Here is a 16,224-nt window from a genome sequence, read left to right as displayed (position 1 = left end):
AACCAGCGTTAACTAAAGAGTACTCCACAGCTACCCTATCCCAACCCTAGGAGAATAACCAAATTTTTAGTGATTTCCTAAACATCATAAAGGTGGCAGCTATACAAATCTTTGGGGGGATGTTATTCCAAAGGACAGCCACTGCAACAGTGAAGGCACTCTTTTGGGTCTTGTAAGATGACACTGTTCAAAACCATCAACAGTAGATTCAATCAATATTTTATTTTTTTACACCAAACTTACTTTTATAAGTCAAGTTATAGATAGTGCATTTTATGTTTATATGATGCAAAAATTAAGCATTGAATATATTTCAATTTCTCCAGTATTTAATCGTTTGGCACAAAAGACACACCAGACCTAACAGGTGCTTCTAGGAGGACTTTACTATGCATTAATTTAACAGGGCATCCACATGATATTGTTATCCTTTAGTCATCAATACACTTTTATCCTTCAAGTATTTTTCTTTCTCTTAACAGGGATCTGTTTAGGCAGCAAGACTCAGAATAGAAACACAAATATCCAAAGTTAATGGCCTACTATAGCATTTTGGTTACATACATTATTATATGGTAACTTCCGCTATGGTCCCTCTACCCTTTTCATGCTCATTCTAATATTAGCACCAGAAATAAACTGCATCAATTTCACAATTTCCAAATCTGTTCGTAAATGTGGAAGGAACATTTTCTTCTACGGACGGTCCCCTACATATGAACTTTCAAGATGCAAACTTCGGCCAATACGAACAAGAAGGACCCGGAAGTTGGAACTGGAAGTTGGGCCAGAAGGCAGGAGAAAGCGCGCTGAAAACTAATCCTTTCCCACCATCTCCTGACTTCCGGTGCTGACTTCCAGTCCTGACTACTTGCATGGTCGGTTGTGTTTGGTGTGTGGCGACTGCGAATTGCTTAACTGCAAATGTCTGCAATTAAGCACAAGAGTCCTGAAGGGGAGGGGGGTAGTGCGAAGAAGCGACAGTCCATTACAATGCTCATGAAAATGGAGATATTGAAGAAAATGGGGGGGGGGGGAGAAGATGGCGAATGTGGCACGTTCCTACGGCATGAATTGCTCCACTATTGGAATGATCATTAAGAACAAAGACAAGATCACAGAACATGTGAAAAGTTCAGTGCCTCTGCAATCCACAATAATGCAAGAGGAGAGGAAAGGTAATGGAAGAGATGGAGGCACTGCTTGGCATGTGGATCAAAGACCAGCATCAGTGACGTGTGCTGCTTAGCCTAATAATGATCCAGGAGAAGGCTAAGAGCTTATTCCATGACTTACAACAGAAGGCTGGTGAAGGTGCTGCTGAAGAAGCGTTTGCTGCAAGCCATGGGTGGGTCCACCACTTTAAGGCTCGTATGAATCTTCATAACATGAAAGTCAGTGGTGAGGCAGCAAGTGCAGACAAAGCTGCAGCCAAGGAGTTCCCAGAAACCCTCAAGGAGAACATCGAGGAAGATGGTTATTTGCCCCAGCAAATATTCAATGTGGATGAAACGGGACTTTATTGGAAGAAAATGCCAGACAGAATGTACATCAGCAAGGAGGAGAAGACCATGCCAGGCTTCAAAGCTGTGAAGGATAGGCTAACTGTGCTGCTAGGTGGCACTGCTTCTGGTGACCTGAGCCTAGAACTGCTGCTAGTCTACCACTCTGAGAGCCCACAAGCTCTCAAGAACATTTCAAAAAGCTCACTTCCTGTTGTGTGGAAGGCTAACAAGAAAGCTTGGGTTGCCCTTGTCATCTTTGAGGACTGGCTTTTCCACCATTTCATCCCGGAAGCGGAGAGGTACTGCCATGTGAAAAACATCGAGTTCAAGATTCTGATACTGGATAATACCCCGAGTCATCCTCCTTACCTGGACGATTTCCATCCGAATGTGAAGGTTGTGTATCTGTCTCCCAACACCACCTCCCTCCTGCAGCCGATGGACCAGGGAGTGATAGCAACCTTAAAAAAATACTATCTTTGGCACACATTTAGGCAGGCAGTCCAGGCAACCGAAGTGGATTCACAGATGACCTTCCACCAGTTTTGGAAGTCCTACAACATCTACAAGGTCATCAAGAACATCAATGCAGTCTGGTGCGAGGTTACCCCGGTGAACGGGATGTGGAAACGTCTATGCCCTCAGTTCATTCAAGACTCTTGCGGGCTTGAGGTGGCAGAAAGGGAGTCACAGGCTGTTGTCAGTAACTTGGTTGCCCTCAGCAAGGAGCTTCAGCTCAACCTGGAGGAGGGGAACTTTCATGAGCTGCTAGCTGTACAGACAGAGGACCTCTCCAGTGAAGACCTCATGGAGTTGGAGGAGCAGCAAAAACAAGAGGAAGAGGAAGAGACTGAACCACTGAAGCAGTTCCAGACCAAGCTGATGGTGGAGGGGTTCAGCTTGATTGAGAAAGTGCTATCACTGTTTGAGATGCAGGACCCTACCATGGAGCACTTCACCAAGGTGTCTGCAGCTGTTCATGATGCAATCCCGTGCTACAGCATCATTTATGAGAAGAGGAAGACTACCACCCAAACTTCACTGGACCACTTTTTCAGGAAGGTGGAAAAAAGTACAGAGGACGAGCTTACGCCACCTCTGCAGATGCCTACACCATCGCCGCAAGTGCCTACGTCAACACTACCGCTTATGTAAGGTGCAAACTGCGCATGTTTTTTTTGGTTGTCTTATGAACAGCCTCTCAGAACGTAATGCATTCGTAAGTAGGGGACTGTCTGTATATGTTTACATATCTCCCTACAAATGAATATGATATCCAAGAAACAAAAGAGGTAAGAATTTTAAAGACCCAAAGACAATGTATGAAGTAGTGCACAGATAGAGTGGAAATAAGAATAAAAGAAAAACATATATTAGACCTTTGTTGTTTTTTACTCAGACATTTCAAATTGTATTCTTCTCAGTATACAAGCAGCAAAGAAATCCATGTCATGTCTTTGCTATATTTTTGCGTGTCACCCTCTTCCAATGAATCATTATATACAACTGGTCACTGTATCACCTGAAACAACTACAGCATATTACACTTACCTGCTGCACATGCTGCTAAAAACTTTTCACTCTTGCAAGGCTTTTTTGCTATAAGATGAGTGCAATTTTTATATTGCTAAAGAAAAAAAGAACAGAGAATTGTTATTAAAATTTGTGTGTTATTTAAGGATTAGCAGGCATCTTTACTGTGGGTCAGCACACTGCATTAACAAGTAACTCTTAGTGGGATGCACACAACAGTATGTTAGCTTGCACAGAATATCCTAGCTTGCATAAAATAGTGTGAGTGTGTTTGGAGTATAACTGAGCTTTGGTTGTACTATGGCAATCTGATCAAAATGTGCCAGAAATGACTAGTGCTGTCCTTACTGTTAGCAAGGAATACTGCACGTGGCACAGACATGACTAAAACTGGTAACTTAGGTTACACCTTATCTTACTAAAAAGCATCTTGTGAAAACTTCAACTGACCAAAGCCATAATGGTCAGATTAACATCTATGAGTCCATCTGGTACTATGTTTCCTTTTCTTATCTCATGCCTTAATTTCTTACTCTTTTTCTGTATTCTGCATTATGAAAGAATGCAGTATTCTACTTATGAAAGAAAATAACATGATGGGTCTGTCTGTCTGTCTCCATTTATACCAAGACAAGAAATTGAGTCCAGTTTCAAATCAGAAACTCTTTCCAATAAAACTGCTGCAGGCCCACAATTACCTTATGTAATTTTATCAAGTACTATCATTTACCTCACTGTCAAAGAAAAAACAGTCTAATTTCAGAAGCAACTGGATTAGCATCTTCTTTTCTTCATTCTTAAATCCAGTTAATTGAATCCTTGGTTTCTTAACAACCCCTTCCATCTATTTAAAATAGACACATAAACAGAAAGGTATGACAAACTTCAATTATATTGAAATCAATGAGTTTCTGTTCAAATTCTAGTACCATTATACTATGGCTAAAAAGGATCAGCATCAGGGACCTTGCTTCACAATTTATATCCAGACACCCTACTCAGCTTTGACTTCAAAGCTGTCCTGAGACTGCAGGTATGGAAATGCAGCACATATTCATCTCATGTAGAGGCCAGAAGACTAATGGTCATCAAGTGCTTCTCAAGTTAGAAAGCCAACAAAGCATGTTCACGTTGGATATAATTACCCTTGCAATTAGGAACTTATGAGGCAGCAAAAAAAAAAAAAAAAAAAAGCTGCCCACCCATTTATTTATTTATTTTCATAGAGAGAAAGTGTGTGTGCATGTGTATGCAAATAACTGCCCAGGGCTAAGTAGCACATCACTAGGGTCTGACAGTTTTGCTCTTGATAGATGAAGGCTCCTGACAAGCAATGGTCAAGGAGTTCATTGCCTGCCGAGTGGCATTGTTCCTATTAACCTCCCCAGTAGCAGAACTTGAGAACAAGTGGGGATTTGCTTGGGAGCAAGTGGGGCCTGGATGATGTAAAAATGACATGGCAGCACACTGATTGCGCTCCAACACCTTATTCAGATGAACAGCTACCTGCAGCCATTTTGAATGCTTTCTTCATGGTAGACAGCTAAGTAACCATTCTTTGACAAACTTCTCCAAGACTCAGTTCCAGTGAAAGTGGTTGCTTTCACAGGACTATTAAATCAGCTCTCCTGTTTAATTTCTCCGATGCCTATGCTCAATTCCTAGTAAATAATCATTACCAAATGACTGCTAATTACACAGCTGACATAAATGCTACCTTACCTGCCAGCACTTGTACTTTGCCAGTCTGATGGGAAGTCCTGTCTACTTTGCTATACAACTCCATGAAAACCCAGATAAAATACAGTAATTAAGCCAGCCCTGCTAGGCAAGAAGTAATAATTCTATATGATGCCAGTATTCTTTCTAAAGTTAGGGGAATTATGTGCATGTCCATAGTCTAAACCAGTGATGGTGAACATTTTGGGCTTGGTGTGCCAAAAATTTGGAAAATGCCTAACTTGACTCTGCTGGGGTGTCACTCCCCTGAACAAAAGAGAAACAATTCTTTACATATTCATTTATTTTAAAAAAATACAGTCCAATCATGGTGGTGCTATGTATTATATAAAGAAACATCAAATAATTACAAAAATGAAATACGAGTAAAACAAACTCAGTTTCTTTATAACTCAGAGGGAGAATAGTTGTTGGGTGTTAGTGAACACTGGCGTGTCACCCAAAATGTCGTGGCATGTCACCTTTGACATGCATGTCATAGGTTTGCCATCACTGGTCTACACTAAATGTTGGGCTGAATCCAGGCTTAAAGGTATCCCACTCAAATTAACAGGATGTAAAGGGCTATGCGTAACTTTAGCTGTAATAATTTCAGTGTGACTACCTGAAATAAACTAAGGCAGGACTCCAATTATTGTGATCAACAGAACAAATGTTTAATCCTGTGTATAAATGCTAAAAAAGAAACCCAATCTAAGCATGCACTGGACTAGGTTCCAAGCCATTGATGAATGATTACCCAGTTTGTTAACGATCCTGCTCTCCTCAAGGTACTTCCAGTCCAATAGCAAACAGATAACTTCACAACCATTTGTACCTGAAGAATCATTTGCACCTCGCAGCGTTGCTGCAGCCCTTCTTCACCTTCTTAGCTTGATTACGTATCTTGCTACGCCAGAAGCGTAAGGTAAAAAGCAAACGCTTTGGGACCATGGGAAGATAGCGGGAAATTAGTACCAAGAACTCCAAAAGTGAGGCGTACGTGCTCAAGAACGCCATGGTTTTTTAAACTGTGATTCCCACCCACGCTACTGGAAAAGAAACGGGCATCACTGTCCACCCCAGTAAAGCTTCGGAATTGGAAAACATCCTGACCACCGGGTTCAAAAAGCCGTTTGGAAAAGCCGCCACCCACTGCCCCCCCCATTCAGCTCACCGCGCGATTCTGCCTCAACCGACTGCTACCCAAGTGAAGCCGTTACCAGAAAAGTTCCTTCGACCTCCGTGAGCTTCTGCTGCCTCCCCCTCGTTCCCGCGCGCGGCTCAGACTGTGGCTCCTCCCCCGGATGTTTGAGCCGTTCCGGGCCGTAGCTACTAACGCTTGTTGGTCTCCGGGGTTACCAGGCTCGCAGCACAGCGCCGGCTGGCCTACCTGGTAAGTGACGTCGGAACGTGTCCCCTAGCAGTGAGGGGGCCTTAGGCCAAACGTCGGAATATCTGGCTGTTTCCCTCTCTCCCTCCTTCTCCACTCCGTCCTTGTCCACTGGGTTTTACTTAATCTCTTAACGCTCCGCGCCCCTCCCTGAGATTCATATTCTTGACGCGTCGTAAAAAAGTGTGGCGCTACTTTGAAAACTGTCACACGTATTTATTTTGGCGCAGGGTTCCGTTTTCCTTCCCTGCAGTTGACGAAGCGGATCCTAATCCATGATGTGTTAGTCTTTAAAGGTGCCTCAAAGACTATTGTTGCATCCGAGTAAGAGAAAGAGCCTTTTTGATAGCGGATTATATTGTGGCGCATGCCATGTACTCACTGTTTTCCTCACACTGCCATCCCTATTCAAGCTTATCTGAGAGTTAATGCCATTGAATGCGACAGGGTTTATTTTTCAGGATTGTACCAAACTCATATTTTTGAATAGAACTTTATTGTAACTGTCTATGTAAGAATGGGTTTATACAACATAATAAAAATGCAGTTGGGTAGTTAAGTGTTGGTTCACTGTGGTATGAACTCTAGCAATAGATCTAAGTTAATAAACTGTACAGATAATATACATAGCTTTTACTGCATAACATGTATAACAAAACAAATAGGAGATGCAATTGTTTACAACTATTTTTACTTCTTTCAACATTCACTCTTCATAACAGCCCATGTACTACTGATTACCTTCATATCCCCAAGTAACACATCTCTAACGTCACCACAGCATACCTTATACATTTATTTATAATTATGTAAGGGAACATCACAAATTCATGTCTTACCACATACTCGATGTACAACCATCCATTAAACTTTGTGTTTATTCTCATGCATGCTTTACTTCCATCAGGTACTTCCCTTAGCATTTCAGCAACCAAGTTTTAATTCCACATTTGCACAAAATTCCATAATTTGAGTCTGTTCATTGTACATTTTACTTGAATCAACAAAGGTAAGCTTTCTCACATTCACAAATATCTCAATGACCTGTTGAATAGCACTGTAGAATGGTTCACGTTAACCATAGTTTTTTTATATTTCCAAAGAAAAACCTCATATGTGGCCAAGAAAGCACAGAAGAAGTCTACTTCTCCTCCCTTCCCCACCCCCACCCCTGGCCGGATCTGATGTGCCAGTCACTTCTGCATTGCTACGGTTCTAACATGGTTTCATATCTGGCTTCTTTATCACTGCTGCTTCTCCTCTTCTATGCAGAAAAGGTAAGCCTCACTTGCTGGCTTCTTTGTAGATTGGTCTGCCAGTGCCTGCCTTTTCCTTTTAGGAACTGTTCCCTCCTCACTAATCCCCATGCCTTTCCTTTGCTTTCCCAAATGTTTGTATGCATGGATATTTTCACACTCTGTTCCCACATTATCTCCTTTGACACTAAAACAGACCCTTTCTTTTTCTTTTGTCCTATTAAGGTACCCTTATTGCTCTGATGCTACAATAAAGCAACAGGTTGTTCTTTCATTCTAAGGTTCCTCTGCAGAAAGGAAGAACTGATATATGGAAACATAGTAACAATGTACCCAGTTGTAAATTTTGTTTTTTTTTTTAAGAAAAAAAGAGAGAGAAGGGAAGCTTTGCAGTACTCTGGACTGAGGATGGGAAAGCAATAGGAGCATGCTTCATCTAATCTGGAGAGAAACCGAAAGGGTGCCCATTGAGAGAAATAGGGGTTAAATGGAGCATGAGCTTCTATGGGTGAGGATAGTTCATTGATTTAATGAGCCATTGTTGGATCAACTGCAAGATTTTTTCTTTTTTAATGCATAGAATAAAGCAGCAGCCCAAGTTGAAATAGCTGCACAGGGTAGTGACCAGCTGCTAAACGGGAGGGTTGTGCCAGGTACTGCAGCCAATTGTGGCTGGGGCTGCCACTAGATCGGAATAAAGTGCTGGAGACCATCTGCTCTGAAGGGCTTAACACAGCTGGGATTGAAAAATGGCAGTTTTGAATTGAAGTTGGAAAACACAGCACAGGGTATATTTGCAATGGCTGGAAGTTGGGGGAGGAAGAAGCAGTGGGTGACCTATGCCGGCCATAGACCAAGCATAAGTACAGACCTGCCCTTAGGGATGCAGCACAACACCACCTTTTCTCCTGTCTCGGCCTGTTTCTGTAGTTGATTCTTTACCCAACTTCTCTTTCTATGGAATAATCTTGTCCCTTTTTCCCAATTCTTCTGCCATTATATAGGTGTTCTATATTTGGTACTTAGCTTATATCAAATGGTTCACAATTGGTTACTGGCAGTTTTCTCCAGCATCTTATGTAAACTTAGCTGCAAAATCTGAAAGGGACTGAAAAGGTAAAATAAAGAAAATAGGTTTAAGGAAGGAGTTGACAAAGGGATCCTTTATGCTTTTTAAAAATTATACTGAGGCAAAACAGATTCATGCTTTTGGCATGTCTTCTTTGGTAAAGAAGAGCTTCTTGACATAATTTCATTGTATTTATGGTAGAAAAAGACTAAGAATATGGTTTTCTTCCTTTCTTCCAGGCCAAAATTAACCTATAAAATCCTCTCTCCCTACAATTTGCATTTATCTTCCATTACTTTTATAAACTTACTGAATGGAATTGATCACCAGTGTGATGATGATGATGATGATGATGATGATGATGATGATGATATCTATCCCAGGTCGTTGAGAAGGACTTGATAGGTAGATAAAATGCCAGATCTAGTCTAAACATCTGGCTGACTGTATGACCAACAATAATAATAAATTTATATGCCGCCCGACTCCCATCAACCTCTGGGTGGTTTACAAATTGTTTAAAACAATTAGGTCCCTTAAGACTTGGTTATGCCAGCAGCCCTGGGGACTCCAGGGCATGGGGGAATTAGTGAGATGGGTCCCTTATTTTTAACTTCCTTTTATTCTCTGTTTTATTTTGTTTTATATATTTTTAATGTATTTTACTGTTTTTTGCTTTGTGTATGCCACCCAGAGTCACCTGTGGTGAGATGGGCAGCTATATAAATTGATTTAATAAATAATAAATAAAACATTAAAAACAAGAAAAAAACAAGAGACAAAAAGAAGGGTAAAGATGGCAGAATGATAAAACTGGATGGGGACAAAGGGGAACAACCCAGTCTAAAACGAAGCTTCAGTCATCCCCACCAAAGGCCTGGGCAAGGAGCCAAGCCTTCAAGGCCCTTCGAAACACCAGCAGGGTGGAGTCTTTTAAGATCTCGGAGAGAACGTCATTACATAATTGTATCATTCAAACACAATGCTTGCCTTTCTTCTTTTGTTCTTTCTAATCTTTATATTCCATAAGCTGGTTATATATCTGCACTACACTGGTGTGTGCTTTAACTGTTTCAAATCACTCATCCCCTTCTGATGTAATAGCACAGCTATAAAAGAAATCTCTAATGACCCTTTTTTAAAATAGTCTGATCAGGATACCCACTACACTTTGTTGGTTTAATGCTCAGCATTCGATCTGTGGGACCCAGAAACATGAGGATAGATGTAAAGTAGAGCACGAAGTACTTCTGTGTGTTCTTTCAAGCTACCTCTGAAATGGGAAATGAGTATTCCCTAGATAGGTTCAGTTACTCTTTAGAAAACAGAATGTGACTAACTTTGGGGAGTGGGAGACATGTCTTTGTTGTGCTTTTGGATAGTGGCTATTTTTTATAATTACACATTTCAAAAGCCACCCAACTCTTCAATGACTCTGTGTAGTATACAGAATTAAAAACAAAGATGTAAAATATCAAACAGAACACAAAAGGAAAATCGTCATCCCAGTGGAACAAACATCCATTAAAAACTTGTGAAACCCCTAACAGAGGGAGCCTATATTTATTTTATTTATTTATTTAATAGACTTGTCCCCGCCCATCTCCCCACAACGGGGGACTCTGGGCGGCTAACAACAAACTAAAATTTGGGGGGTCCGCACCTGTGGAGATGGCTGGTGGGATGATGGGTTGCCCCCCCCCCCGCATCTTACAGATTTTTATAGGGCCAAAATTAGAGGAGGTTTTTTACGGTATTTTTAATATGTTTTTAAATTATTTATAGTTTTTAGCCATCTTGGAGAGAATTGTATTTCTTCATTTTTATTGTGAGCCGCCCAGAGTCACCCATGGGGGAGATGGGCGGCATACAAGCCGAATAAATAAATAAATAAATAAATAAAATCAAAAATACATAATGAAAAGTTATAAAAACCAGACTTACAAAGATAAAAAGGCTAAAAAGTCCAAGAGGCCGGTAGAGGCCGCACCAGGCCGCTAAGGGGCCAGCTAACCCCATTTCTGATATCCTCCCTCCCCGCCCCAGGCCAGATGGCAGAGCCAGGTCTTCAAATCCCTCTGAAAGGCCTGGAGTGAGGGGGCCTGTCTCACCTCTGGGGGCAAGATGTTCCAAAGGGCGGGGGCTACAGCAGAGAAGACCCGCCTTCTGGACCCCGCTAATCGAAATTCTTTCACTGCGGGGATCCGGAGCATGTCCTCTCTGTGAGATTGGGTGGGACGGGTTGAAATCGTGGGGGCAAGGCGGTCCTTCAGGTAACCTGGCCCCATGCCATGTAAGGCTTTAAAGGTGATAACCAACACCTTGAATTGGATCCGAAAGCAAACTGGCACCCAATGCAGCTCACGGAGCAAAGGTGTTATATGGGTCCTTCTTTGGGCCCCAAAAATTGCTCGTGCGGCCACATTCTGGACCAGCTGAAGCTTCTGGATACTCTTCAAGGGTAGCCCCATGTAGAGCGCATTGCAGTAGTTTATCTGGAAGACAACAAGGGCATGAGTGACTGTTCGCAGGGCATCCCGATCCAGGAAAGAGCGTAACTGGTGCACAACCCGAAGCTGTGCAAAAGCCCTCCTGGCCATGGCTGCCACCTGCTCTTCGAGCAGGAGCCGTGAGTCCAGGAGGACCCCCAAATTACACACTGCAAAAGCCCTCCTGGCCATGGCTGCCACCTGCTCTTCGAGCAGGAGCTGTGAGTCCAGGAGGACCCCCAAATTACACACTGGTCTGTCTGGGGCAGTGCCACCCCATCCAAACCCAACGATGACGACGTCCCGGATACAGAGGAGCCATTGACCCACAGCCACTCCGTCTTGCCAGGGTTCAGCTGGAGCCTGTTGTTCCCCATCCAGACCCTCACTGCCTCCAGGCACCGCGAGAGGGCGGTCACGGCATCACTTACCTCACCAGGGATGGAGATATATGATTGAGTATCATCAACATACTGATGATACCTCATCCCATGATGACAGATGATCTCACCCAGCGGTTTCATATAGATGTTGAAAAGGAGTGGAGAAAGAACCGAACCCTGCGGCACCCCACAAAGGAGGGGCCGAGGATGGGACCTCTCGCTCCCTATCACCACCAATTGGGATTGGCCCCGGAGAAAGGAGAACCAGCACAAAACTGTGCCACCCACCCCCATATCCCTGAGCCATCCCAATAGGATACCATGGTCGATGGTATCAAACGCCGCTGAGAGATCAAGGAGAGCAAGGATGGTCGCACTACCACCATCCCACTCCCGCCAGAGATTATCCATAAGTGCGACCAATGCAGTTTCCGTTCCATAGCCAGGCCTGAAACCTGACTGATAAGGCTCCAGATAATCCGTTTCCTCCAGGACCCTTTGGAGCTGCGAAGCCACCACCTTCTCAACCACCTTCCCCAAGAAGGGGAGGTGGGAGACTGGATGAAAGTTGTCCAGTACAGTAGGATCCAGGGAGGGCTTCTTGAGGAGGGGGTGCACCAACGCCTCTTTAAAGGGTGCTGGAAACACTTCCTCCTGCAAGGATGCATTAACCATCGCCTGGATCCAACCACATGGGTCTGCTGCTTTCACCAGCCAGGAGGGGCATGGGTCCAGATGACAAGTGGTGGCCCTCACAGTCCAGAGGATCCTGTCCACTTCCTCAGGAACGACAGGATCAAACCATTCCCAGATAACTAGGCAAGAACGATCCCCTGATATCTCCCCAGACCCTGCACCACGCTTGGGGTCCAACTTGGAATGAATCTGAGCGATTTTATCCTGCAGGTGCTCTGCAAATTCCTCCATGCGGCCCTGCAAATGAACCACCACATCCCCCTTACCAAGGAGGGACCTGGTGATCCCAAACAGGACCGCTGGGCGGCACTCTGCAGACGCTATATCCTAGCACAAAGCCTGAAGAACGAGCTTGGTCTTCAAGGGACATTTAAAGAGTAGGATCATGGCTATTTGACTCGGGGGAATTGTTTTTACAGAGGGCAGGCATTGTGACAGAGGAGGCATGCCCCATGAGATGACATTGCTTAATAGATATGATCTGGAGCATGCTGACACTGTCGGATATGCCTAATTAATGGGAGAGAGGCAGTTCCACAGTAACTAGGCCCTATGTCAGGTGAATGGCCCTACACCATGCTTGGAATGGTCAGTGGTAAAAGGAAATGAGGTCGCCAAAAAACATGGTGGTTAGACACCATCAAAGCCGATACCAGCCAGAGAATAAACTAAAAGAAGCTATACAAGATCAGAAAACGTGGAGAGAACTGGTCCATAGAATTGGTGAGAATTGGACACAATTGAATGGATAGCATCATCATCACTAGCACCTTGAATTGCACCCAGAAGCCTATTGGTAGCCAGTGTAGCTCATGTAGCAGATGGGATACATGAACATAATATGGCATGCCAGTAACTGTTAACATCACTGCTTTTTGGACCAACTGAAGCTTCCAAGTGGTTTTCAAGAACAGCTCCATGTAGAACACAATACATGTGGTAATACATGTAGTGACCAAGACCTGAGTGACACCGAGAAGGGCCTCCTGGTCCAGAAACAGGTACAACTGGCTCACAAGACACAATGTATGTGAAAGTCTTCCTGGCCACAGCTGCCACCTGCTCTTCAAGCAGGAGCTAGAAGTCCAGGAAGATCCTCAAATTGTGCACCAGTTCCATCTGGTGAAGTGAATCCTTTTTAGAATTAAATATGGAGAGTCCCCATGTCCAGATGGTCCATGCATCCATAGCCACTTAGTCTTCGTAGGGTTGATCTTAATCTGTTCCTCCCCATTCAGACTTCTATACTCTCCAGGCAGTGGGACAGGACCTTGACAGTATCACTTGGTCAGCTGCAGATAGAGATAGACAGTTGAATGTCATCAGCATACTTATACCTGGCTCCATGCTGATAGATGACCTCACCCATCAGCTTCATGTAGACTTTAAACAGGAGGGGAAAAGCACTGAGTCCTATGCACCTACAAATCAGGAGGTCCAATCTTAGTCTCTCCCTTTTCGGTCAATAACAACTGGAACAGGCCACGGAGAAAGGAGGGGAGCTACTACAACACTGTGTTTCTCACTCCCAGTCCCCACAGTTATTACAAAAGGTGACCATGATCAATGGTATTGAAGGCCACTGAAAGATCAAAGAGAGCCAGAATAGTTGCACCATCTCTGTTCTGGCTGCACCAGAGGCCACCAACAAGTCCAATCAGTGCTATCTTGGCCCTGGCCTGAAACATCATCCAAAAGGGTCCAGATAATCCATTTTTTCCAGACCCCTCTGAAGCTGCAGTACATCTTCCACTAATCTGCAACTAAGAGATATCCAGGTGGTGTCATGGGTAAATAACAAAATGAAAACTGGCTTACATAAGATGGACCATTAAAGATCACTGTTAAGATGTTCTCAGGTAGGATCCTCCACCTGCTTTGGTCAACAGCTCACAAGTGGCTGTGACTGTGCATCTTGAAGGAAGCTAATTTTCGTAAAGTTGGGGGGGGAGGATTCCATTTTGGAAATCGTATCCACACAATACTGGGCACCTTAGAATTCCTAGGTACCAGTTAGAGGAGCAGCTAGGATTTTTTAACAAGTTACAAGCATACAAAGTTCCAAACATAACTAAGTTTTATTGCTCTAGAATGTCTGCCTCCCACACTTTCACTCATGCTTCTGTTCACTCATGAAGCTCTTAGGACCTAGAGCTGGCCAAGCACACAGTCCAAGAACATGGAATTTCTCCATCTAGACAGAGAGGCTCCTCTTGAAACTTTTGTTTCAGGTCTTTTATAATCTACTGATTGCTGGGCTAAACTGCCTTGCTAAATGCTAATTTACAAGCTGCTACTTAAATGTTTATTTTTCCAGTTGGTATCCTCATTCCTCCAGAGTCTGCTTCTTGTCCCCTTTTCATCTTGGTATGCCAGGTATCTAATGAAATATGGACACATTCCTCCCATTTTCAGAAAATAGTGTTCTGATCTCTCTTTCCTTTGGTGCTGGCTCATGACTCTTTTGCAGAGAGGAAAAATCCTTATTATTTTTACTAGTATTGCAGGTTTAACAGTTTTCTAGGAGTCGCTTTGGGAACTATTAGCAAGAGAAGAGTAATCTTCTAAATTAAAACCACTTCTCTACAAATTGCAGGCCATTTACAGTATAATCTTTTTTGGATTTGTAAAGCTCAAGGTATGCTATCCTGAAGTGGTGCTTTAACTGTGTGTTTGTGTAATGAAACTATTATTCCTTTTATAGTTCCTTTAATTCATGTTTTGCTTTTTTGGTATTTGCAAAGCTAGCTACAGTGGTACCTCGGGTTACGAACGCCTCTGCTTACGAACTTTTCAGGTTGTGACCAGCTCCAGCCGCAAAAATTTACCTCGGTTTGCGAACTTGGGGTACGAACCGGATCCGCGGCCATTTTCCGCCCGTGCCACGTGGTCCGCGGCCATTTTCTGCCCGTGCCACATGGTCCGCGGCCTTTTTCTGCCCGTGCCACGTGGTCTGCGGCCATTTTTCTGCCCGTGCCACGTGGTCCGCAGCCGTTTTTCCGCCCTGCCGCGCGGTCCGCGGCCATTTTTCCGCTCTGCTGCATGGTCCGCACCGTTTTTCTGCCCTTGATGCATGGTCCGCGGACGCCGGAACAGATTAACGGTAATTACATTGAACCTTATGGGAAAATTTGCTTCGGGTTGCGAACAAATCGGGTTGTGACCAGAGTCATGGAACGGATTAAATTCATAACCCGAGGTACCACTGTATTCAGCCTTGAGAGAGGTCAGGTCAGTTGAACATTTCTTGTTGCCAGAGAAAACATGGCCAAAGAGCTGGTTCTGGAAAAGTTCTAGTCAGAGTAAATGAATCTTAGGAGTGACACTATTTTCTATCTGCTCTTGACTCTTGGCTTTATTTCTTGGCAGGCAGTTGAACAAAGCATAGAGACAAACAAGAAGTAAGCCATAGATCTATGTTTAGATGTAATACCAAGCTGTTCTATAAGCAAGTGAGATTCAGTAAACCAGGAATAAGGCATTTGATGATTGAAAACAAATCATGGCTTCTACTATTGAATGTGTATAGACTTTAAAACAATGTAGAATTAAAGATATAGTATATTTCTTTGACACATGCAGACATAATAAATGGGTTGCCTATGATTAGTCAGTGGGCTTCATGGCTGAATAAGAATAGATATGAATATAAGGCTCCAAAAGATATAGGCACTTTTTTGGGCCAGTGGACACATTTAGAGTCTTAACTTGTGATTAACATTTTCATAAAATCCTGCAAAACAGTAATGTTTTCATAAAATCTAAGAGCAGATATAAGAGCAAGTAGTCTGGCAGTCCATCTAACTGGAAGACATTCAGGAAAAAGAGCCAGGCTGTGTTTTTGGCTATGGGTAATTTATGGCATGAGATGAAGTGACTCATTTTGGAGAATAAGTTTACTACTATGAGTATGGTTATATTTCCTTTTGATGGTTGTGTCTCCTTTTGATAGTGGTAGATAGGTGAGGAAATCCAAAGAAACAGCTTTCAATGGGCCTGAAGACACTGGAAGAGGCATGAACAGACTTGCTGGTTTGCCAGAATGTCCTTTGCTTGGTGGCATACAGGGCATTCATGTACTGGTGAATCTCCACTTTTATCTGGGGCCACCAAAAATCACGGGTGATCTGATGAGTTTTAAACAAACCTAAGGATCCAGCTGCAGCAGAGTTGAGGCATAA

General features: G+C 43.3%; 2 protein-coding genes across 4 annotated transcripts in view; one reads left to right on the top strand and one right to left on the bottom strand.

Annotated features, from left to right (window-relative positions):
* Positions 1–6,346, bottom strand: part of SLF1 (SMC5/6 complex localization factor 1) — a 46,265-nt gene extending 39,919 nt beyond the window's left edge. The window contains exons 1-3 of one of the 3 annotated variants that reach the window (XM_088130000.1): positions 6,151–6,346; positions 3,769–3,882; positions 3,057–3,132 (exon numbers count right to left, since the gene is read on the bottom strand). In XM_088130000.1, coding sequence (XP_087986126.1) covers positions 3,057–3,132; positions 3,769–3,882 — 190 coding nt within the window. In that variant the 5' untranslated portion in view covers positions 6,151–6,346. Of the gene's footprint in view, positions 1–3,056; positions 3,133–3,768; positions 3,883–5,934; positions 6,065–6,150 lie in introns of those variants that run through there. The other 2 variants (XM_025165267.2, XM_088129999.1) reach the window with 2 other exon arrangements.
* Positions 6,069–16,224, top strand: part of KIAA0825 (KIAA0825 ortholog) — a 235,677-nt gene continuing 225,521 nt past the window's right edge. The window contains exons 1-2 of the mRNA XM_088129998.1: positions 6,069–6,153; positions 7,254–7,427. The gene's annotated coding sequence lies outside the window, so the exon portion shown is untranslated. The remainder of the gene's footprint in view (positions 6,154–7,253; positions 7,428–16,224) is intronic.

This window comes from Python bivittatus, unplaced genomic scaffold (genome assembly GCF_059951505.1).
Source record: "Python bivittatus isolate LINGU-HERP-01145 unplaced genomic scaffold, Pbiv_v1 ctg000850_np1212, whole genome shotgun sequence".
Classification (NCBI taxonomy): Eukaryota; Metazoa; Chordata; class Lepidosauria; order Squamata; family Pythonidae; genus Python; species Python bivittatus.
This window is presented reverse-complemented; position numbering and strand designations above follow the sequence as displayed.